Source organism: Astatotilapia calliptera, chromosome 23 (assembly GCF_964374335.1).
Source record: "Astatotilapia calliptera chromosome 23, fAstCal68.1, whole genome shotgun sequence".
Taxonomy (NCBI): domain Eukaryota; kingdom Metazoa; phylum Chordata; class Actinopteri; order Cichliformes; family Cichlidae; genus Astatotilapia; species Astatotilapia calliptera.
Window position 1 is genome coordinate 33,877,919 of NC_137443.1, and position 22,981 is coordinate 33,900,899.

Below are 22,981 nucleotides of genomic sequence, written 5' to 3' on the forward strand. Positions count from 1 at the left end.
CAAAATATTTTGTCCTTGAAATGTCTTTCCTAGACTCGGTGAGCTTGACCCTCGACTCCAACACGGCCCACAGGCAGCTGACGCTCTCTGAGAACAACACTAAAGCCGCCCTGCAGGGGACAGCCCAGCTTTACCCCGACAGCCCCCAGCGTTTTGATGGCTGGACCCAGGTGATGTGTGACAGTCCGCTGTATGCCCAACGCTGCTACTGGGAGGTGGAGTGGAGAGGCCGGGGCTCCTCAACCGGCATAGCTTACGGGGCGATGGCCAGGAAGGGCTCGGACGCCAGGTCAGGCCTCGGATACAATGCCCAGTCCTGGACCCTGGAGCTGTCGGACACCTGCTGCACAGCCATGCATGACAATCAGAAAACGGACATTCCGGTCGTGTACTGCCCCCGTGTGGGCATTTACCTGGACCTGTCCGCGGGAACGCTGTCGTTCTACAGCGTCGCAGAGAGCATGACCCACCTCCACACCTTCCGAGCCAACTTTACGCAGCCGCTTTATGCCACCTTCTGGGTGGGGAGCGGAATCGGGGTTGGGCTAGACTTCAGTTCAAGTTCTGAGAGCATCAAGATCTGCCCCCTGTGAAGACCAGAGAGTTGGTAATTCACTGACTGACTTCAGAGCTGAACACAGGAAAAACACAAGTGTTCCTGCTGATTGTTAGAATGACACACTGACTGAAATTATTTGCAAAGTCATCTATAAATATATGTATGTGTGTATATGTGTACATAGCTTAAATGCACTTAGTTAGCTTCTACTATTCACAAAAAACAAAGAGTGCACTGTTTTTAGCAAACAGGAGATTTCAATGCCACAGATTTTGGGTTGAGGCTGTCACAATATCAGACTGCATAGTTATCATGGCGCTGATGCCATGTCTTCTATAGAAAGAGAAAATAATCTTTAACTTTATTTATTCCACTTTTGTATTTAGTTTTGTTTTGTTTTTTGGGGGGATCAAGATGTTTGGGTAACCAGGTGGGTGCAGGTGGTGGTTATGACTGAGATATCAAATGAGTAAATGTCATTATCAGAATGTAAAAAGCATCAGCAAAGTGTATAAGGGCTAAAATATTTTTTAAAAGATGGTATTTCGATGTTGTGCCTAATAAAGAAAGTAATAATAATGCTTGACTGAAGTGTGATGAACAAATGCCACTGATATGTGCATATGTGGATATCTGGCACAGGACACGGTGCTGCCTGTTAACAAAGTACCAACTGCACTTCAAGCATGCAAAAAGTCGTTTATCTAATGTAGTCAGCCATCTCCTCCTGGTGTATGACCTTTTGTGTTTTGGGTTGTTTGTTTGTTTGTTTGTTTTATAAGGCATGTTGGTTACTACTATTGCAGTTCTTCTAATGGCCACTTAAGACTGGTTTCAAAAGTAAGTCAGTCCACATGTACATTCATGTTAAAATGTCCCAATTTGATTGTTTGTTTTTTAAATATAACTCTTCCATTTGGGAACTACTAAGGCTTGGAGTTAGGGCCGTGGTTGCTTTGAATTACAGGTGAAAGAGAATCAGGTGCCATATTTATCCCATATTGGCTTTTCTTCATTGGCTTCCTGTTTATCCACAATCAAATTTTAAATCCTTCTCCTCACATAGTCTTGTCTTGTATAATCAGGTCCCATCTTATATTAAAAACCTTGTTCTACCATATCAGCACTTTGTTCTCAGACGGCTAGCTAACTTTGCAGAGTATTTAAAACTAGGATGAGCGGCAGAGCCTTCAGCTTTCAGGCCTTTCTTCTGTGTAGCCAGCTCCCAGTTTGGATTTGGGAGACAGATGCTTTCTTTACTTATAAGACTTTTTAAAAACTTTGTTTTAATAAAGCATAAAGTTGGCACTGGATAAGGTCACCATGAATCCTCATTTAGCTCTGCATTTACTCAATATGTATTATTACTCTGGCTCCCTTCCACAGCCCGTCTCCCTCACCTCACCATCTGCCAGTTGTGTCAGATGGTGAGGTGTTAACTAAGCAAGTTAGCATTAGCTTAGCACTTTAGTCTCTCTTCCAAATACGGTCATTAACCCAACTATCTTTTATGTACAGTCTATGGAATCCACTGAAGTTAGATGGCAGTCTTAAAATAAAAAAAAATCAAACATTTTAGTCCCAAACTTTTAATATCCCATAACTAACAGAGAGATTGTCACGAAATTTGCAATAGAATTAGTGTATTGCATACAGTGGACTGAATTTACACCCAACTGCAAACCATTTGTCTGGAATTTAAGTCAACTTCCATCAAATCATAACAAAACAGTGAGACGGGCAATATATATATTTTTTTATTTATTTAAAAAGATAGACATGAATAATAGGCATGAGACATGAAGGAATCGCAGGACATTTTCTCTTATAGCCAGAGAACCTCCTGCTTCAAGGGGATGGAAGTTATCCAACTTTATGAATGTACCTTCCTTCCCCTCTGCAGTCCTGCTCTATTAAACATTCAGCTGAAGCTCTTGTTGCCCTTTAAAGCATTATTGTTAATTAGCTGCTAAATGCATCACAAACACATGTATAAGCCAGAATATTCAAAATTAAAAATAATACTGAGTTTGGATTCCCTTCATGTGAAAAGCACAACAAAATGCTACTTATCCAAATTTTTATGGAAAGATGTTAGCTGATATTGTTACAACATTCACAATTATGCTAAATGTCTCTTATTTATGTAGATCAAACTCTTTCATCAATAAAATAAAGGTTAAACACAAAAAACTAAAAGTGCAGTTACTGGAGATGGGGGGGCGGGGCAAGGTCTGGTTGGGAACAATAGCACTGAAGGGTCACAGGGATAAAGCACAAAGCTCTAAGTTTCCTTATTTTTAATGCTATAGCCTGTCACATGTACAGAATGATGTCAGATGTTTTCCTACAGAACACTACCACCTGCTGGCCGATACACAAACTGTATACATCCATGAGATAAAGGAGAAACATATTTTGATCAAATCTTGATCAAATCTGAATTAGGTTAACAGCTAAAATAATAAGTGAGTGTTTTTATTCCCTCTTTACAGCCCAAACCTGAACAGCTATTGTCAAAGCAAGCAGTGACCCTTAAACCTCTTAATCCCACTAAGTGCAACTCATGTCCAAATACAGCTTAAAAAAGGAACTCAAACTAGAGCAGTGCTAGTTTCCACATACGGCCTCATACCATTAAAAACACACAAACATAAACACGCACGCACACGCAAAACACAAAGACCTGAAGGAAAACTTTCACCCTATTTGTTTTTTTGCCTGATGTCCCATTTGGTTTTGTCTTTGCCTTCATCCTAACTGTCTGCCAACAGGTGCATGCTGGGACCAGCAGACAAGGTGGTGTTCATGCAGGCGTTGGGCATGGTGCATGGACGGTCACTGGACATCCGTGCAACACTGTAAAACTGTTACAATAATACTGGCATGTTCAGCTGCTAAACCAGCGAGTGGTTGAAGTCTCCAAGCTTGTCCTCCTACCTGTATGTATGAAGAAAGCAACTGCTACGCTATGAGCTAGCAGGATGTTGTTCTATAACTGAGAAGCCCTTAAAACAGCAAGACCCCAGAAGCCCCCCTACCCCCTCTCCCTTATTTTCTTCTTCTTTCATGTTTTAGGGTTTCTGCCAGTGTATTACAAGCTCCTTAAACACCAGATATTTTTGTTTTTACACAACAGCTCCATATATTAATTTAGCTAATACGTCATTAGCCTACTGTTACTGTTAACCACTTTACACACATAAGACCAGCCCGAAAAAAGTTGTTCAAATTGAATAGTTTTGCTTTCTAGTTGGTATCCATCCACTTATGTCCACTAATAACAGAACTGCTAGGCTTTTTTACTGTATGCAAATGATGTTTAGCATGATTGGTGCTCTCGCTTTTAAAAGCTGGAAAGCCAAAAATAAACTCTACAGTCTCTCGTTACCTGTTGTGTGCACAGGTGTGTCACAGCTGGTCAATGGGAAACGGTGTGTTTCCTTTTAATCCTACTGTACACAAAGTGCTTGCAATTCAACTACGGCTGCAGCAGGGGGCGCTCATGGCACAGTCCTTAATGAATAGGAATGAATGCAGGTAATGCCAAAATAATTGTTTGTAGTCAAAATTATGCACATGTATAGGGCTGCCACAAACGATTATTTTGATAGTCGACTAGTCACCGATTATTTTTGCGATTAGTCGACTAATCAGATCGTCATCCATTGGACGTAAAACGTACAGCTTATTGCACCAGCATGCATCTGCTCTTATATAACTATCATTAGCTTATAGCTTGGAGTGTTTAAAGTACGTGCTAACTAAAAATAAAGACAAGATGATAGTTTATTAAATTTTAATGAAATTTGCAGATTGTTTCGGTGGAGTTTAATAAACTCCTTGCTTTCTAAAATATAACAGGACACCGGAGAATATTCTCGAGCATCTCACACTTCTGATAATCAGCTGTCTGCCTGATGTTTATTCAGCTGTGTAAAAACTTTAATCTCAGCCAAACCGATTTACTCAGGAACAAATAAAATACTAAAAAAAGCCAAACAATAACATTTTTAAGTTATCTAAGTGACTTGTATATGTTTAACCTGAGTAGCGAAAGACAGCGGTGGGTTTGAAAACGATTTGCCGGGAGTCCGGTGTTCTCACGGGCTCTAGTGAGCCTTGCCCCCGGCTAGCTATCGAGCTGGTGGGTAACAGACGTCTCCAAAAACGTCGGAGCACTTTTGAAAGTATGTGGTGTCTTAATAAACTGAGCAGATATTTGAGGTTTACACAGCTACATTCTCGCCTCAAAATATGTTAAACTTTATTTTGTGACCCAGAAATAATAAGAGTAATATTAAAACTAACTAGCTGTCGCCATTGTTGACAAGTGCGCTGGGCCGCACTATGAATTATGGGACACAGCTTCTTCTTCGGGGTTTAACGGCAGCTGGCATCCTTGTACATGCAGTGCTGCCATCTTCTGTTTCAGTCCGTTATTACACTCTTAAATCCTACTACTCATTCCTGCGTCTTTTGTGATCTTACAAAGCTTCAAACGATGCGTCGACTAATAAATTAGTAGTCGACGATTTTAATAGTCGACGTAATCGTGACTAGTCGACTAATCGTGGCAGCCCTACACATGTATGTTTAAACTTTTGCACACAATATTGTTAATATGTACAAACTGAATCGAACTGAACAAATTTATGACTTTTTGTTTTGTTTTTTTACAGTAAAGCTAATTTTGCCCATAGCATTCTTCTAGTGTATGCTAATGGGTCGTTAACCAAAACTTATCAATTACCAAGTTTGTACAGTTATACATTTATTACAACAATATAGATTTTCTGAACATTTTTTTAATGACAATTGTGAGAGAAAAATGCCTGCTTTCCAGCCTGGGCTACTTGAACCCCCTATGTTAACTGATATGGCGGAAACCCCGTCTTCTGACATAAACATACTGACACCCTTTTCGCCCTTCTTTCACTTCTTCCTTTACTTTTCTCTAATCAACTTCCACAAACCTTCGTACACTTACATTTTCCTTTCTTGCCCTCCTCTACCCATGCCTAACATCTAGAGCCTCACTGGAGAACTACTGAGTCTATTTAATATAAGACTGAGAAGAGGATGACCCACTCAGAGGCAAGCTAAGGCCTTTTTAACTATCAGCATGGCAGACATCCACATACACAGAAAATGCAGGGTGGCTAAAACAGTCAGTATCATTAAATTGTGCTTTAAAATTAAGTTCCAAAAAAGGACGGATTGTTCTGCCCACCGCTGCCCTGACTTCTCTCTCCAAAGGCAGAAAGGAGGAGAGATGTGGTGGAGGAATAAAGGAGGGGACTGATGTTCTGTTAAGTTCAACGGTTGGCCGAACTTGGGTAGGAGATAGAGGCAAGATGCCGCCGTCTTTCTTTTAGGTTCCCCCATGGAGGTGGGGGGATAGCCAGGGTCCTGGGGTGAGGAGGAGGAGCTGAGTGACCGGCTGACTTTCCAGCTCGGGCACCAATCATAGCCGGGAGGCTCTGGTTGCGCCTCAGGCCATCTAAAAGGCTCCCTCCACCTGCTGACACAAATGTGGCAGAATCCTGGCGTGGCATTGAAGCATCAGACTCAGAACCATGCAACACCTTAGTGAATCCCAGCTGCCGGAGCTTCTCCACCAAACCAACACTGGCCGGGTCGGGCCTGGATCTGCCTGATTTGGTGGATGAGATGAGGGCTGGGGTTTCTTGGGATGGGCTTGGTAGGTCAGGATGCGGAGCGCGGCCCAGGTTTAACCCATAAACGTCTTGGAGAAAAAGCTCTGCGGGCCGCGAGGCCAGGAAATTGTCAGCTGGGTGTTGGCGGGGCTCTGTAGGCACTGGGGAAGGGGCAGGAGAGTGGGAGGGGGAGTTGGGGGGCGTGCTTGGCAGAAGCTGGAAAAGGGGCTGCCAGGGGGCGGGTCTCGGGGTTGGAGGAGGGTTGGAGACTTGTGCAGAAATACCCCTCTCTAGGACCAGCTTGGTCAGGCCACTGGGGGGTGCAGGCAGACGTCGAGGGGGGAAAGAGTCACCCAGACTGAGTCTGCAGGGAGTCACAGGGGTGCTGGGACCCGTCCTCATGGAGCTAGGCGTGTTCGCCATGTGGGATGACTGAGAACTGAAAGCAAGAAAAGGAGAGTCTGTGTTAGAACAATAACAGTGTTTATGGGATGCTTATTTTCTTGAAGAGGACTCACCTTGGGGTGACCTGTGTGATGTCACACGGGTGCAGAATGCGGCAGGTAGTGAAGGTGTAGGTGGAAAAGGTGGAGCTCTGACACTTCCCTGGGTTTTGGACTGAACAAACAAGAAAACTTCAGAAAACCAAACACGCGCACCTTGGAAATGATGAGCAATAACAAGCTACAAAAAGTGATTTTTACCAGAGGAAGATACTGCTGTCGATGTCAAGGTTTGGCTTTGTGATTGGAGTCCTGCTCCAGAGGCTCCTGGAATGGGCTGAGGCGATTGGCCGGGTTTCTCTGTGGCATGAAGGGGTGTAGGGCAGATGTCTAACCTGATGGAGGAGGAAGCAGCTGGACTCCCAGTGGAGAGAGGTGGCACTGGGACAGATGATACCGCATGCTTTCTGTCCTTTTTCTCCTCGGGTGTAGATGAGCAGCGCACGTTAAAGGTGATTCCGCCTTCCTCCTCCTCATCTTCCTCCTCCTTACTCCGCTCTGCTGCTCCTTTCTCCAGGATACCATTCCTTCTGTTTTCTTCATCTTCTTCATCCTCCTCCATGTCAGACAGGTGGTACACAGCGTCCTGAGCCAATGGACGAAAACCTTTAGTCACTACTCCAGGGTGTGGGTCCAGGATGGTTCCCAGGTGAGGTTTGGCCAGCTGCTGCCAGTGGTGCAGTGTCAGCGAGCCTGAGAAAGAAATGTCAGCATGTGTTACTGCATACTCTGCATTTAATTATTAGTTATTAATAATCTCTGGCTCTCTTCCACTGCATGTCCTTGTCCTGTCTTCCTCCCCTCACCCCAACCAACCCCAGCAGATGGCCACCTCTCCCTGAGCCTGGTTCTGCTGGAGGTTTCTTTAATTGGATTACATCACCTTGTAGTAAACGATAACCTTCGAGGTGTTAACAAAGCAAACATTACCTTCCATGGGTTTGACAATCTGGAGCTTCTCAGGCAGGAAAGTCTTAAAAACAGTGGAGGCGATGGAGAGATCCGACAGGTTGGAGAAAGACGAGACTGCACTGCCCATTGGTGAGCTGCAGCAACTGCCTTCTCCTTCCACCTCCGCCAGGGCCTGCACCTTCTTTTCCCGCTCCGCCTGGAAGAACTGTCGCTCGGACAGGAAGTTCTGACGGCGCAATGACAGGCGGTGGAGTGCTCTAGTGAGGTCGTTTCCTCCCGGACAACCAGGCTGGCCCACTCGGCCCTCCTCCCTGCAAAACATGCATGTTATGACCTGAAATCGAGCATAAATCTCTTCCAAAACAGAAAATGCTCTTTGAAACTTACCCCTGTGTGGACTGAAACGGCTGCGCTGTCATCACCAGAGAGCTCTGTCCGGAGCCAGGGATTGGTGGGTTTGCTGAAGCTGATCGTAGTACTGAGGCATTAACGGAGCGGACTGTTTGGAAGACTCGCTTCTGGGAAATTCTATAGGAAAATGAGGTGAAAGGTCAGAGACTAGACCTAAAATATAATGCAGACACCTAAACTTTTCAAACCCATGAAAAGTCTGGAAAAAAGTACGAGTTCTCCAACACCAACTGTCATCCTCAGCAGCAAACACATTCTGCAGCTTTTAACCTTTGGTCCTGAAAGGCGGTCTCCTCCTCTATACTCAGCTCCTTCCTCATAGTTCCCTCAATCTCTGCTGCCAAGGATTCCTGTAAAAACAGGACACATACGGAGGATTAAAAGTATGCTGTGGATTCAACAAAAGTAATATTTACAGTCACTGTTCAGTTTAATTCATCCAAGCCTAAAAAATAAATGCACACAGGCCAAAAACTGCAGCTCCTCAAGTGGCCACTTCAGGCTGGCTCCCAAAAGCAAGCCAATATCAGCACGCCCCAGGGCAGCTGTGGCTACAGTGTAGCTTGCCATCACCAGTGTGTGAATGTGTGTGTGAATGTGTGGATGACTGAATGTAGTGTAAAGCGCTTTGGGGTCCATAGGGACTAAGTAAAGCGCTTTACAAACACAGGCCATTTACCATTTACATTTACCAATATCCTACAGACTCCCACATTATACTCAACAAAAACTTTAAAGAATATGTCTAAAGCCAGATACGGTTACCTCCTTAAACCCTTAAAGCCTGAAATATGAAATGTGTTGTGCAGTTTATTTAGGTTTTTCAAGGGTAAAATAAAAATCTTACCGATGTTGTAGAACTCAAAAAGTCACAAAAAACTTTATGTAGCAAATACAACACACTGGGTGTTAAAGGGTTAATAGCAGCTGTATGATTCCTTGTGAACACATGTGCCAGGGACTGTATCTTCCTCTGTGTGCTCCAAATAAAAGTTCAAGGGTGCGTTTCTCTCACCATGGGGTAGAGGCCGTAGGGAAGGTGCCGGCGCATCCCAGCTGAGGGGCTGTTTTTACTGCGCAGCTCTTTGATCTCCTCCTGCGACTCATGGAGCATCTCTACACACTCAGCATTCCTCTCGGCCAGCTCGTTGAGCTGCAGCAGACACGTGCAAATAATCGGGCAAAATTACTCACAAGTTTGTATATTTATATGAATTTATTTTAAAAAGTAAAATAAAACTGGGAATAGGAGGTGGTTAGTTTGTGATATTTCTCAATACTCTGACCTAAATTTACTGTTTATGCTTTTAGGACACAGTTTTTAGGGAAACACATCATTTTCCCTTGTATTAGGAATGATGTTAGGAATGAAAATCAGATCAGACTGACAGATTTGACAACGTTAAAGCTCTAAATTGCTGTAAACCGGCTCCAACACAAACCATAAGTGTGGTTTCTTACAAAGGCTTGACATAAAAGCTACAAACCTACATTATATGATCACATTTGCATCTTTGTAGAATAATTAAACTGGTCTTGCTCTAAAAAGGAACTTGAACACTCGTATGAGACTGTACCTCTGCTGTGAGCTGTCTCTGAGCATCTTTGGAGGCCTGCAGGTGGATCCTGAGCTCCTCTTTCTCCAGAGCCAGCTGGAGATAAACAGCATCACACCAAGAGCGTTCACACACTGTGCCAGCATCTACAGTAGGTAATCAGTGCTAGCAGTTAAGCTTGCCCACCTCCTTCACTCTGTGTTGCAGCTCGACTATTTGGGAAAGCAGCTGAGCGATTTCCTCCTGGTGTCTGAGCAGCTCCTCGTTCTTCTGAGATAGATCTTCAGTCAACGAAACCATCTGGCTGTTGGACTCGCCTGACCCCACGTGTGATATACACAAACACACCAAAGATTAAATTCAGATGCCTGATCTGTAAAAGTTCCTTTTGAACATAAGTTTGCAAACTTCAAGAAAAACTCACGGAGCTCTTTGACACAGTCGCTCACTAGCTGCTGCTCCTTCTCCTCATAGGTGATGGTGTCTCTTTTGAGTTGACAAGCCTGGATAAGTCAAAAAAGCTCAGTTTGCAGCAGAGATTATACTTCAACATCTGCTTCTGATCAATTTGCTTCCCAAAGAACGACATACCTCGGTTCTCAGTGCCAGATTTTCTTCCTCTAGGTCCTGCAGCTTGCTCTGCAGGGACTCCAGCTGACTAAGTGCAGCAGCGGCGGTTCCCCCCGGCAGGTGAGGTTGCCGCAGTGGGGTCGACACGCTGGAATCGGTCTCGCTCTCCTCAGAGGCGCTGGCCACCATCCGCAGCAATTCATCCTTCTTACTGAGCTCATGTTGCAGCTGATGAACCTGACCAATGTGGACAGTTTAGGAAAAGTGATTGGTGTTTACAGGATTTTAACATTTTAAAGCTCTCTTTTTCTAGAGATACAAAAATCTAACTTTCAATTTTTTTGGTTGAAGTTTAGTTTAAAGCTGGAAAGTGAATGGAATATTTGTATGTATACAGCAAACATGCATGACTTGTGGCAGAAATACCATTTTATTGAAATAAAATGGTATGTTATTTTGGCTGCAGATGCATTTAAAAAATAGTACATTATTAATGTATATCAAGCATTTTTTGGTCCATGAGATATTCAATTCAATTCAATTTTATTTATATAGTTCTAAATCACAGCAACAGTCACCTCGAGCCGCTTTATATAGTTCGGTAAACACCCTACAGCAATACAGAGAAACCGCAACAATCAGAAGACCCCTATAAGAAAGCACTTGGCAAAAGTGGAAAGGAAAAACTCCGTTTTAAGAGGAAGAAACCTCTGTCAGAACCACGCTCAGGGAGGGGCAGGCATCTAGCGCAACTATTAACTAGCTAACTAACTATTAGGAAAAGGTGTACCACAGGGATCTATTTTAGAGCCCCTTTTTATTATTCAAATGTCTAAATGCTTTATTCTATTTCTCTTTTAAAAACCTATTACAACAATATCACTAGATCATGCAGACATGTTGAGGAGGTAATTTAGCCTTTAAATCAGCTGTGCTGGATCAAGGACACATCTGAAACCTGCAGGACACCATGCTCTTGAGGCCTGGAGTTCCCTCACCCCTAATTTAAATTGATCATACTATCACCCTCTCTTTATGTAGCACAAAACATTATTTACACATTTTAAAGTGAATAAAAACAGTTACCTGATCTACAGACTGTGCTATCTGCTCCTCTAAGGCCTCATTTCGCTCCTGTAGCAGGTGGTTCCTCTGTAGAAGTGACTGACCAATCCGAGCTGCCAACTCCAAATCTCTGTCCCGCTGTTCAAATAGAACACAAGGCACCCAGGGTTAATCAGTTAACTGGCTGTTGTTTTCTTAGCTGAAAAAAATTATCACAAATGAGGTCAACGCCCTACCTCAGCCAAAAGGTGTGTGACCACTTCAATGTCATTGTACGTCTTGGTCATCTGTTCCACTCGATCAGCACTGAGGACTGGCCAGAGGGAAAACGTTAACTTTTAGGCAGCAAACAAGCAAAAACACACACACACACACATCTAGGGATGGGTACCGGTGTCCGGTGCCATGATGGCACCGGTTCTGACATAAACGGTAGTAACCAGACCAAAAAGCAGCGCACATTTCGGTGCTTTATTTCGGTGCTTTTTTTTCCTGAGCTGTGATACACTTCTAGCCAATCATTTTACGTTTCCGAGGATAGTAGGCGGGGCCAGGTACGTACGTTCTTTTATGCAGAGCTACAGATTAAAAATGTCCAAGGCGAAGCGGTCAAAAGTCTGGCTGTACTTCACAGCAAAAGATGCAAACTCAGCAGCCTGCAACAAGTGCTTTAAGCTGATACTGTGATACTGACAAAGGAGGTAACTCCTCAAATCCAATGAAACACCTGGCGACGCATAGCGGTTTTTTTTCTCCAAAAACCAAGAAATGCGCTGTATTTGATAGCTTGCTGCGAGACCTCACACCGAGCGCATCTACTGCGGTGTGGTGCCTGTTATCGGACCCGGAGTTAGCAACATACCCAAAAAACACGAAGAGGAGAGTCCTGGCCCCTAGCCCTGCCAGTGTAGCAGAAATGATGACGGATGATGATGGCAGCAGCAGCCGTTCTTCTCTGCGTGAGTAATTTACGTTGAGTAGGCTAACCACGTTATTAAATTAATGCATGTAAGGTGAACTAGCAAACATCATCATATCTACATGCGGCTGTCTTCTTGTTTGATGGCAGATACTCGCTTCACCCTGGCCAAAAAGGCTAAAATGACCAAAGAAAAAGAGGGAAACAGCTAAACATGAGCGGTTTTTGGACAAAGTTTGTGTTTTTTCCATTGATTAAGCACTGCTTCCAGCCAAGAGTGATACCATATATGCCCTATAGCTGCAGAAAAGGCTAACATTGTTATCTTTTTACAAAAACCAAATCAAATCAAATCACTTTTATTGTCACATCACATGTGCAGGTACATTGGTACAGCACATGTGAGTGAAATTCTTGTGTGCGAGCTTCACAAGCAACAGAGTTGTGCAAAATACAATAATGTAAACAAGCAAAATACAAGAATGGCTACATCTGAAACTAATAAATATATGTACAATATATAATAGTATATGCATTTCTGGATGTGTATAGTAAATATTTTCCTATGTGTGTGTGTGTGTGTGTGTGTACACATATTTTACAAATTAAATAGAGTAAACAATAAATAAAATATATAAAATATACAGAGTTGAGACATGTGCAAAACAGTGGCATTACTGTACAGTATGGAGTGCATAATGTTAAAGTTCCAGTAGTGAAGCTGAGGTGTCTATGACGTGTTCAGCAGTCTGATGGCCTGGTGAACCAGCTGAACATGAGAGGTTTTTGGACCAATTTTGTGTTCTCCATTCTTTAAGCACCGGTTCGAGCACCGTTTAAGCACCGGCACCGTTTCAAAAGTACCGATTTGGCACCGGTATCGGATAAAACCTAAACGATACCCATCCCTACACACATCTAAAAAAAATCTAGAATCCACACTCTGGCATGCACACTGTGCATCCAAGCAACTCCACACAAACATGAAAATAAAATCAATTACTGGACACGTCTTTAACATGCATGGTCTACTACATAATAAAGAATTCTGACCACAAGCAACGTTAGGAGCTACTTGGCTATTATAGCCACATAACATCACCATTCTTTACACTTTTTAGCATCTGATTATGGACGCGTGGTCCAAATTATGTCCACTAAATTGCTAAATGATTATTGCTGGAGCAATAATTATGCAACACGTGCTAGTGGTCTGAATTTAAAAAGAACACTAGCTTTACAAATTAATAACTGTACTACAAGCTGACTACAGTACACAGTACAGTACTACAGTTGGAAGCAGAAGACCTTTACTATGCAAGTCTCTTGTCTTATTGTTTACATGCAAAAAGTGGAGAGGGGCTCCCAATCAGTGGCCTAGGAACGGATCCTAGATCACATCCTAGAAGTGTGTGGCCACACTTTTGACAGAAGCCCCTCTCTCACACTTGAGTTAAATGAAGTTCCAGAGAAGAACAGGCAAGTAGGAAAAGTAGGATACCTTTGGAGAGGCTCTGAGAGCCTGGGTGGGAATAAGAAGGAGGTTCCAAAGCAAGATATGCTAGTGAGAGAGATGCAGAGAGAGAAAAAGAGGGGAAAGTTCAGATGGTGTAGAAGTAAACCAGCCAGTTTTAAGACAGATGGAAAAAGAAAGGAAAAGGAAAGAGACAAACACTGGCAGAAAAATGAAAGTTTCAATAAACCAACATCATGTAGAGACATTAGTTTGTTGAGAGTCAGAGAATCTACACATCGATTAGTCTGGTCTGCTTTTAGCACCTGAGTGGGTGTCACCAGCGCTGCACAGTTCAGCGTTCCACCTGTTCAAAGAAAAGTGGCAACCCTAATCAATGAGCCATCTGGTTTCAGCTAGAAGCCCTTTAACAGAGTGATGCGTGTCCCCAACACTCATTTAGAATATTTACTTCTGTTGGTTTGATCAAAAACTTACAACCTTATTACAACTTCTTTGTGCAATCCCAGTTTACTGCTTACTGTACAAACACCTACAACTACAATAACAAAGTGTAATCCAAGTACTGTTAACGATAATCTAACCTAAAGAGCGATCGCTTACTATGACACAGCGTTGCACAGATTCACATCGGACTCACTATCTTTTTTTCTGAATAAATGTAGTGTAATAAAACAGTTTCAGCAGGGATTAAAAGTAACAAGCTGAGCTAGGCAGCTGCTCAAATGGATGAGAGCATTCATCCAGTAATCTGAAGCCTACAATGACCTCTGAATCTGGACACTGCACTCCAACAACCAGCGGGTAAAAATAACCTCTGCCCAGCACGGCTATCCTTGTTACAGTTACAGTGCATACATAATGCATATAATGTCTCAAGTTACTGTTCCACACACACAAAATCACAGACAAAAACATACACTAATACCTTTACCTGCTGCTGAAAGCATGCCATCATTGTATGGGTTATGTATGTCCATAGTCTGGCTTGATCATGATCAGATGCTGCATAAATAAATGAAACTGTTTACACCACATGCTGATCGCAGGGTGGGAAAGCAGTGCGGGTTGTATTGACTTATACAAGGCAGTAACTGAACTCTGGCCGCAATAAATTTCATAACAGCAAAGTCCAACCTCTGTTTCATTTTGACATAAATTCATGAACTACAGACACACAACAGGCCAATGGGTGGTCAATGTGTTACTTGTTAAGTAACATGAATCTCCAGAGTCATGGCTGCTTGAACCTTTGGCATCAATAAACTCAACATGTGATTATACAACAAACTCAACTTCAAAATGCAGTGTGAGGAATAAATGGTAGAATCATATGGACGCACCAATATGACACCTGGATCAAACTCAAAAAGCTTATCTCTTTCAAATCAACTCTAGGTCGCTCTATGTTTGCTCCGTCATGAGCCAGCAGAAATGCACAGGTTAATAACTCGAGTTAATAACTCATGCAAAGCTACTGGAATTGAGCATAAGTACCCTTTATTCACAACTTTGTCTTTTCCCAGACAAGAAAGTTTTACGACTCAAATCCTGGAGCGTAAAAACACTCCCAGCTCTTGTTGTCAGGCTTTGAAAAAGAGATGGGACATCATCTCGTCGAGCCAAATGACAAGATCCTCAACAGCCATTAAATTACAGTATAAACTCTTCAAATTTCACAACATGACACTAAAACCAGGATACTTGATACTCGTATAACCATAGTGGAGTACTGAAATATTTCAGCGTCAACTGCAAAGTCTAAGTATGAATGTCAAAATCAGACCTCTCTAAGTGTTTTCACACATCTTAACATGCCATGCCCCAGCACATGTTATTAATAGGCTGTGTTTAACTTTGCAGAAGTGGAGCAAACAGCACCATGAAACTGAGACTCCTCCAATGTCCAATTTCCTCACATGTGCAACTAAAACACTTCATTCATTACTTGTTTTTTTTTAAGTTACTATTTATTTGAGAAATGCTCAAATTGTTGGTTTGATCAAACATTAATAAAAGGAAATGACGAAACATTCAGTGAACTGAAACAATCAAGATCTGCTCACGTTAAATCAAATAATCTTCAAACGCAGGAAACAAAGCGTTGGCAATTATGAGAAAAACAGGAAGTTTATCCTGTCTCGTTCCAGCATACTGCAACCTGTTTAAATGTAAACACACCATCAGATTTGCCCACTTCCTTTCTAGTAACACACACAGACACTTTGCCCTCTACGCTGTCACGTTTTGCCTGACCTTGCTGACATGCTTACTGAAGCTGGATGCCTGTCTCTCTCTCTCTTTCTGTCTTTCAGACATGTACTGAGGACTGAGCCCATGCTCACCTTCCACAGGAAACTTATCGTACGCCTCCTCATTGTGGATGTTTAACACTGGCATGTTGTGTCTCCTCTCTGTGCTCTCTTGTCTTCATTCTCTATCTATCCACACCGCCTCTCTTGTTACTGTCCCGTGACTCACTCTGGCTTTGGTTTTGAACTCCGCTGCACTTAACTGTGCTGGATCTTTCTCTCTCTCTCTCTCTCTCTCTCTCTCTCTCTCTCTCTCACACACACACACACACACACCCACACACACAGTGCCACAGTCACACAAGCAAAGACAAACAGACACAATGACGAACGCTGTGCGAAATAATGTCCACACTAAATCCCTGCGACTTTAATTGAACGGCGCCACATAAAAAGAATCCCTCACATGCCTAATGCACTCACACATACACACACACACACCATCTGCTCGGTTCTGTTGTACAAGGCTTAACCAATCAAAAGGACGTCTGCAAAAGGAAGCAGCTTTGCAAAAATATACCAAAATGTACACACTTACTCATGTAGCGGAAAGTCTCCTCAGCCAGCATGGGGGAGATGGCGCTGTTCCCGGGACCTTCGTCTGGGGAGCAGCTCGGGGAAACCACCCAGTCCTGACTGTCTGACAGGTACACGGAGCCAGAGCCGACCGAACCGGAGCCCAGTGAGCCGGAGCCATAATTCCTCCCGCTGCTGCCCAGCCCCTCGTCTGGAGGAAGACAGACAAAAAAACTCATCACCAACAGCTGGTGGAGCAACCATTACTGTCATTATTGTTGGGGTTTTTTTTAATGTTGTTGTTTGTTTGTTTTTTGTTTTTTTATTAATCTTCTAGTCAATAATAGTTGACTAAGTCTCTGTGTCTCCTATGACAACTGGGACAGGCTGCAGCACAGGCCCTTGAATTGGATAAATGGAAGGTGGATGGATGGAAAATCTTCTAGTCTAAAATTGTCCATAATGGCAGGCATATGATGAATTCCTTACTTTTTGAGAATTAAACAATAAAAAAGTCAAACAAAAGAGCTGCTCTATCACAACAAGGTGCTTAGGCTGATTTAGAAATAGTATGAGTCCATTGGTGGGCCAGCAGAAGTTCACAGCACTCCTGGCAGTGCGTGCAGAACAAATAGCAGATGGCAGTGTGGAGTCAAGCAGCCCTTCCCATCTTGTGTTTTCCCTAACACCTGGCTCACTGGCCAGCCTGCCCTTGTAGCAGTTCTCGATACCAACTAACTGCTTCTCCAGTGGATTTCCAGTGAGTTGGATGTACTCCAACTGTACCAACTGGGACTGCAGCTCCCCTTTAACCCTAGATAGATCTCCGATTTGAACTAGAGAGATGTTCAATGTCACTAACCGCTCTCTAAGATGGTGCAGATATACTGATTATGCTGTTTAGTTATTTATTCCCCACAAAGCACTTGAAAAATCAATTATTTGCCACAAAAACAGACAAAAAGTGTGTGGGCTGAGGTATTATCATGGCACAATGGCATTCCATTAAGTTGATAAATGAAGAGGGAAGCTTTTATTTTGGCAAAGCTGTGCAGCTCCAGTGAGATTTGCGTGTGGGCTGATGAACAGTGTGTGTGTGTATATTGTCTTGGCTCAGGCACTGTACAAGCCGATGTCCTTCCACTCGAACAAATATGTGGTTTACTAGGACAAACAGAGCTAACTATAGCATCAGGCTTAAAGGCACCACATACTGTACCTCAGGGAGACCTGATACTCACAAAGCAGCATTTAAAAATGTGCACAAAGCAAATCGGTGGCTGTACTGCAGCTTTTGATATATGATATTTATACAGAAGACCATCTCACCTGTCTCCGTGCTCGACTCTTTCTTCTCCACCGCCCGGGGTTTGACTTCAAACATATCCCGTCTTTGGAAAGGGGGAGTGAGGAGGGGAGGCTCTCCCACTCGTGAAAAGAAGAAGCTGGACAGAACACAGGAGCTGCTACTGGCATGACATCACATCCTGTTCCTGTGCTGACAGGGCGGTGTGCCCATACACACCGCTACCTGAAACAGGAGAGAGAAGTGTTAGTGGTCTCACAGATAAAGACGTGACCTCCACAGAGGCTGAATGAGGGGCAATATTCATGTCCAGGTAACGTGTGCAGCTGGTAATAAAGCAGACTGACTCATTTCCTTCTTATGCTCTCCATCACACCTGTTTTATAACATTTAGAGCCACCCACAGTGTTTGATTTTTGAACCACAGATATCGTTTTCAGGCAAGGACAAATCTAAAATAAATGCTAAAATGCTAACGCTAAAAGATTTCTTCTACTTCTACTAAACAAACTAAAGGTGAGGCTCTGAGATTTTGATTGAAGAAATGTTGTGACAATAACTCCACATACAGTTTTTAGGGAGGGGTGACATTGAGCCAGCCCACATCCTGTTGCCTGTCTCTGTATGAACTCTTCCAATGCTTAAAGGGATGACCGAAGGTAGGGCTGTTCCATATAACGATATATATCGGACGACGATATAAAAACGTCTATCGTTTCATTTTACGCTATCGTTTGTTTCGTGATGTCGCAAAATAAACTGTTTACGGCAATATTTTTTCACCGTTTTGATGGTCACTGTAGTGGCTATATAAATTTCTTAAAGTTCTCTCTTTCTCTTATATTTAATATAACCACACTACCGACGACAAGAGCCTGTTTTTATGCGTTGTCGTTAGCAACAACGAGGGTAAAACCATCGCGTGTCCGCTTGTTTATTTTCTACATAAACCTTTCACAATAAAGCTCAAGATCCTGTTAAGACCTTTCAAAATAAACTGAATCACGTGAAAGAGTATGCAGAGTATTTACGGATGAGAATTAAAAAAGAGCCGCCAGGTGCTAAAAAATAAACCTCAGACTCAAACGTTAGAAAAGGCTTTTCCCCGCAGCACGCCGTGTAATAAATACCCACAAAGAAAACGGCAGCCGTTACAACTTATGTCTAAAGATGTGTCGTTTCATGCATCGGTTAAAACACTCAACTCCAGGTACATGACGCGCAACTGGAAACACTTCCCGCAAGTCGAGCTGCCCGAGATTCACAGAATTTACAGAAAATGTTAAATTTTTGTGATTTATATCATTATCGGGACTAGAGCTGGGCGATATGAGATTTTTTCATATCACGATATGTTTTTTTCATTTCAGGCAATAACGATATCTATCACGATATAAGCCAAATATATTTGTAAGATTTAAATGTGCCGTTGCTCACAAGTAAAATGTGAAATAATCAGCAGCTTGTTTTGATTTAAATATTTATTTCCCATAATAAGTCAACAGGGTAGATGTACTTAAGGAACATGAGACTTTTTCAGATAAATAAAGGCAAATATTGCAAACTACACAAAAGGCAGCCGCTAAAGCGTTTAAGTTTCAAAATAGAACAAACGAAACAGGCTACTAAATTGTCAATTCCACTTAGAAACAAAATTTTAATTCTAAAAATAAATCTTAGTTTGTTTTACAGAAGAACAGACAAAATTGACTAACTTTTGTCAATATCAAATAAACTGAGAACTAAAAGGAAATTCTCAATCTCTCCTTGTTGTATAGCTTAGCTTTTCAAACAGTTTTAACAGTTACTTTAGTCTGACAAAAGCCGAATGACGAATTAGCGCTTCCAGTCAGAGATTGAGCATGCACCACTTTATTGGATTTCCTTGTGCTGTACGTAACAAGTCACGTGACGTGACGCTGCGGCTGTGATTGGTTTGGCTCTGCGCTACTTAATTTGGATTGGCTGTTCTGTTTTTTTTTAAGAGGACAAGAGCGGCGAGGCCTATCGCAATAGTTTAATTTTTCTATCGAGAAAAAGTTGTTTCGCAATACATATCATTATCGTTCTATCGCCCAGCTCTAATTGGGACGATGATGTCTTATATCGGGATATGAGATTTTGGTCATATCGCACAGCCCTAACCAAAGGAATGAGACAGGATGTGATGTCTTAAAGGGATGGGACATGTGCCTCTAGATATATTCTTATTTCCTTACACACATCTTTAATCTCAATTAACTGGCTGCTGTTGGAGTCATGAAAAACATAAAAAAGTCAAAAGTTTTTCAGTTTGCCAGACTACATTTCCCATGATCCAGTTTGCTTGATTTATATAGACGTTATATAAAAGGTGAACACAAATTCAAGCTCTAAAATGTGAACACAGGATCTCTGTTAACAATATGACTATGACGTCATCAGGGTTATTTCTGTGGACTCTAGCCCTCTACAGTGGACAAAGGAGATGTTATACAACTCTTTCCACGAACTGAGCAGCACTTCTGTCCAGTCAAGTGATCATCATGTGTAAAAGTACATCGGTGTTAGTACATCTTAGTAGTTTTCAACATGACAAGCAATTAGAAAGAATCTAGGTTTAAAGAAATTGCACATTGCCTAACTTTTCAGATCCAGGGGTTTCTTCTATCTTTCATATACAGTCTGTGAAAGAGACATGCTAGGAATAGGCTGAGTACCTTTTGCATCAGCAGCCTGTGCATGCAGATGCACACAAACTCTATGTGGGTGTTTATCAGAGAGCATGCCTGTGGAAGGACAGAATCCTTGGGCAACATTCATACACTCCTTACATAACAGTGACACTTAAACAATCATCTCCATAATAGAGGAGATTAAAGGAGATGAGATGCATGCAAGCCTAAACTTGCTGCTTACCACTAAACACCTGGTAGATATACTGGACCTACCCATTAATGACCAGTTGACTCATCCTAGGGTTCAAATGATCACATTAGGCCGTGAAGCAATTTTAAGCACAGAATATTGCATGTGTCAATGATTAATATGAATCTCTATCAAACAAATGCTTCTTATTTTCTCTCCCATTTAAAATGCCAGGACTGATGGTGTCCAAGTGCCTCTGAGTCACTTCATGACTGTCACAGGCAGACAGCTTCCTGACTAAGCACTCAGAAATTAAATGGAAATTTGTGGTTCATTGGCTAGGCTCATACACACAAACGCAACACTCTCTGGCTTCACTGTGACCACTGCTACTTAAGAGAGGCGACGGTATAAAGATGTAAAATCCACAGCAGTAAGGAAGCAGCCCTGAAAGTAACACTTAAACAGACTCATCACCGCATCACTACACATAGCACGAGTCTGTCCGAGCTCTTCCACAGGGACTGTCTGCTTACATCAGCCTTTCGCAGGCGTCACCTCCCTTCATGTCTGATCTACACCTTCAGCTCAATGCTCAACCTGACTTTGTTGAAGTTAGCTTAGAATGATATCTCTTTTGACATTTTCCCTTACCGGTTATTGGCCTTGCTTTTTAATCACAGCATCTGCACTGAGCCCGTGATAGAGCGGACAAACTAGGGAGGGCATGTGCACAGGGGAGGCAGCGCATTTGATTGACTGCACCAGGGGCTTTAGATGCATAACCAGAAATCCCTCACAGGAACATCAGCATTCCTTGTCATGACTGGCCAAAAGGAATTAAACCAAGTCACATACAGCATCATAAAATACTAATCTGATCTGATCTGACTGTCAACTATAATCTAGATCTGGACAGATATACTCATTGGCTGATACTGGCAAAACGTATGTCATCCAATACGCAGTTAAAAGATAATATTATCTTAACCACAACAACATGCATTAAAAGATGCTTGGGATTATCTAGAGAGTATTATAAAAAAAAATCTCACTGAGTGGCTCCACATCCGTTGTTTACGATGCGATGTTATCAGCACTGTCTGCACCACACGGAGCAGAGCAAGATCATAAAAACCTCACCACAATCACAGCAAGCAGTCAAGCAGTGTAAAATAATGCAGAAAAATTTTAACAACGACCCCACAAATAGCCTTGTCAGTGCATTCTCGAACAAAGGTTATGGATATATATGTAAACTTTTTTTTTGCTTATATCAGGTTCAGATTCTTTTAATACCATAAAACATCGATAAACTCATATAAATCCAGTTCACTATGACCCCAAACAAACTCAGTATCTAATGATTCACCATGAACACGTTAACTAAGCAGAACTTAGTTTGAAAATAACCTTTAATTTGAAATGTTTTGCTGTTTAGTAACAGCACAGACTGCCTCCCCTACAACCCCACGGATTATGTGTTACACAAGGTGCTACATGAATTTGAATTATTATTATTATTATTAATAATAATAATTCAAATTATTATTATTAATAATAATAATAATAATAATAATAATAATAATAATAACAATATTAGTAGTATTAAAATGTTTAACCACATAAATAAATATGAAAAAGCTACGGTATTCTTCAATTTGGCATCATTCATTCAGCTGATAGCATTTAACAGGGAGTTGCTGGGATAGTTAGTTCAGCCACTGCAGACATGAAACTCTCTTGCTAGCCCAAGCTTTCCTGATATCAAGTACTTTTTCTTGGAACCTTTATCGGCTGAACTCTCCAGAGGATCCAGACACATGAAAAAAAAAAGTTAAGCTAGCGAATGAACCGTAAGATATTGCACACCTGTCTGTTTGTTGAGCTGACCATTAGCTAAAATTTACTCACTCCGTTCTTTAGTTATACTTTTGTAATAAAGGCTAGTAAGAAGGTTATAAGAGATTTATATAAATAAATGCGAACTAAAGTTAACCCACATGTTAACCCATATGTTTTGCATATCGGCTAACAAGAAAACTAACAACCAAAAAAACTGTAAATACGTTAGCTAGCTTAACCATCCTGTGGCTGGCTGACAGCTTCACTGTTGCTCATATCGCGTTAGCCAACAACCGCGAGCTTAAACAATCAGCATCCCTTCCGCGTTGACCGTTATACATTATACAGCTTAAAACACATTTTATTAGTTACAATGAGGCTTACCCTATATCAGTATTATTCCAAATCATGGGCAGTTCCAGCAATACATGCGGTGTCTGTCAATCCCTTCACCAAAGCCTCAAACAATGGAGGGGAAGCGAGGGGAGGGAGGGCAACAAGCGGTCATCAAGTGGCGACAGAAAGC

The 22,981-nt window shown here is 42.1% G+C and overlaps 2 protein-coding genes across 6 annotated transcripts in view; one reads left to right on the forward strand and one right to left on the reverse strand.

Moving 5' to 3' along the window:
• trim25l (tripartite motif containing 25, like) overlaps positions 1-2,793 on the forward strand; it is a 13,139-nt gene extending 10,346 nt beyond the window's left edge. For all 5 annotated transcript variants that reach the window (XM_026159497.2, XM_026159496.2, XM_026159494.2 and 2 more), the window contains one exon: positions 34-2,793. In XM_026159497.2, the coding sequence (XP_026015282.2) occupies positions 34-593 (560 nt within the window). In that variant the 3' untranslated portion in view covers positions 594-2,793. The remainder of the gene's footprint in view (positions 1-33) is intronic.
• On the reverse strand, positions 2,302-22,979 carry trak2 (trafficking protein, kinesin binding 2). Its single transcript, XM_026158546.2, has 17 exons — positions 22,840-22,979; positions 17,787-17,988; positions 16,480-16,668; positions 13,657-13,716; positions 11,473-11,549; positions 11,258-11,374; positions 10,193-10,408; positions 10,026-10,104; positions 9,788-9,918; positions 9,623-9,697; positions 9,061-9,198; positions 8,316-8,395; positions 8,022-8,162; positions 7,653-7,945; positions 6,924-7,415; positions 6,738-6,837; positions 2,302-6,658 (listed from the first exon to the last, which is right to left on the reverse strand). The coding sequence occupies exons 2-17, from the start codon at positions 17,839-17,841 to the stop codon at positions 5,878-5,880; spliced, it is 3,024 nt and encodes a 1,007-aa protein (XP_026014331.2). The 5' UTR covers positions 17,842-17,988; positions 22,840-22,979; the 3' UTR covers positions 2,302-5,877.
• Positions 22,980-22,981: the final 2 nt, after the last annotated feature.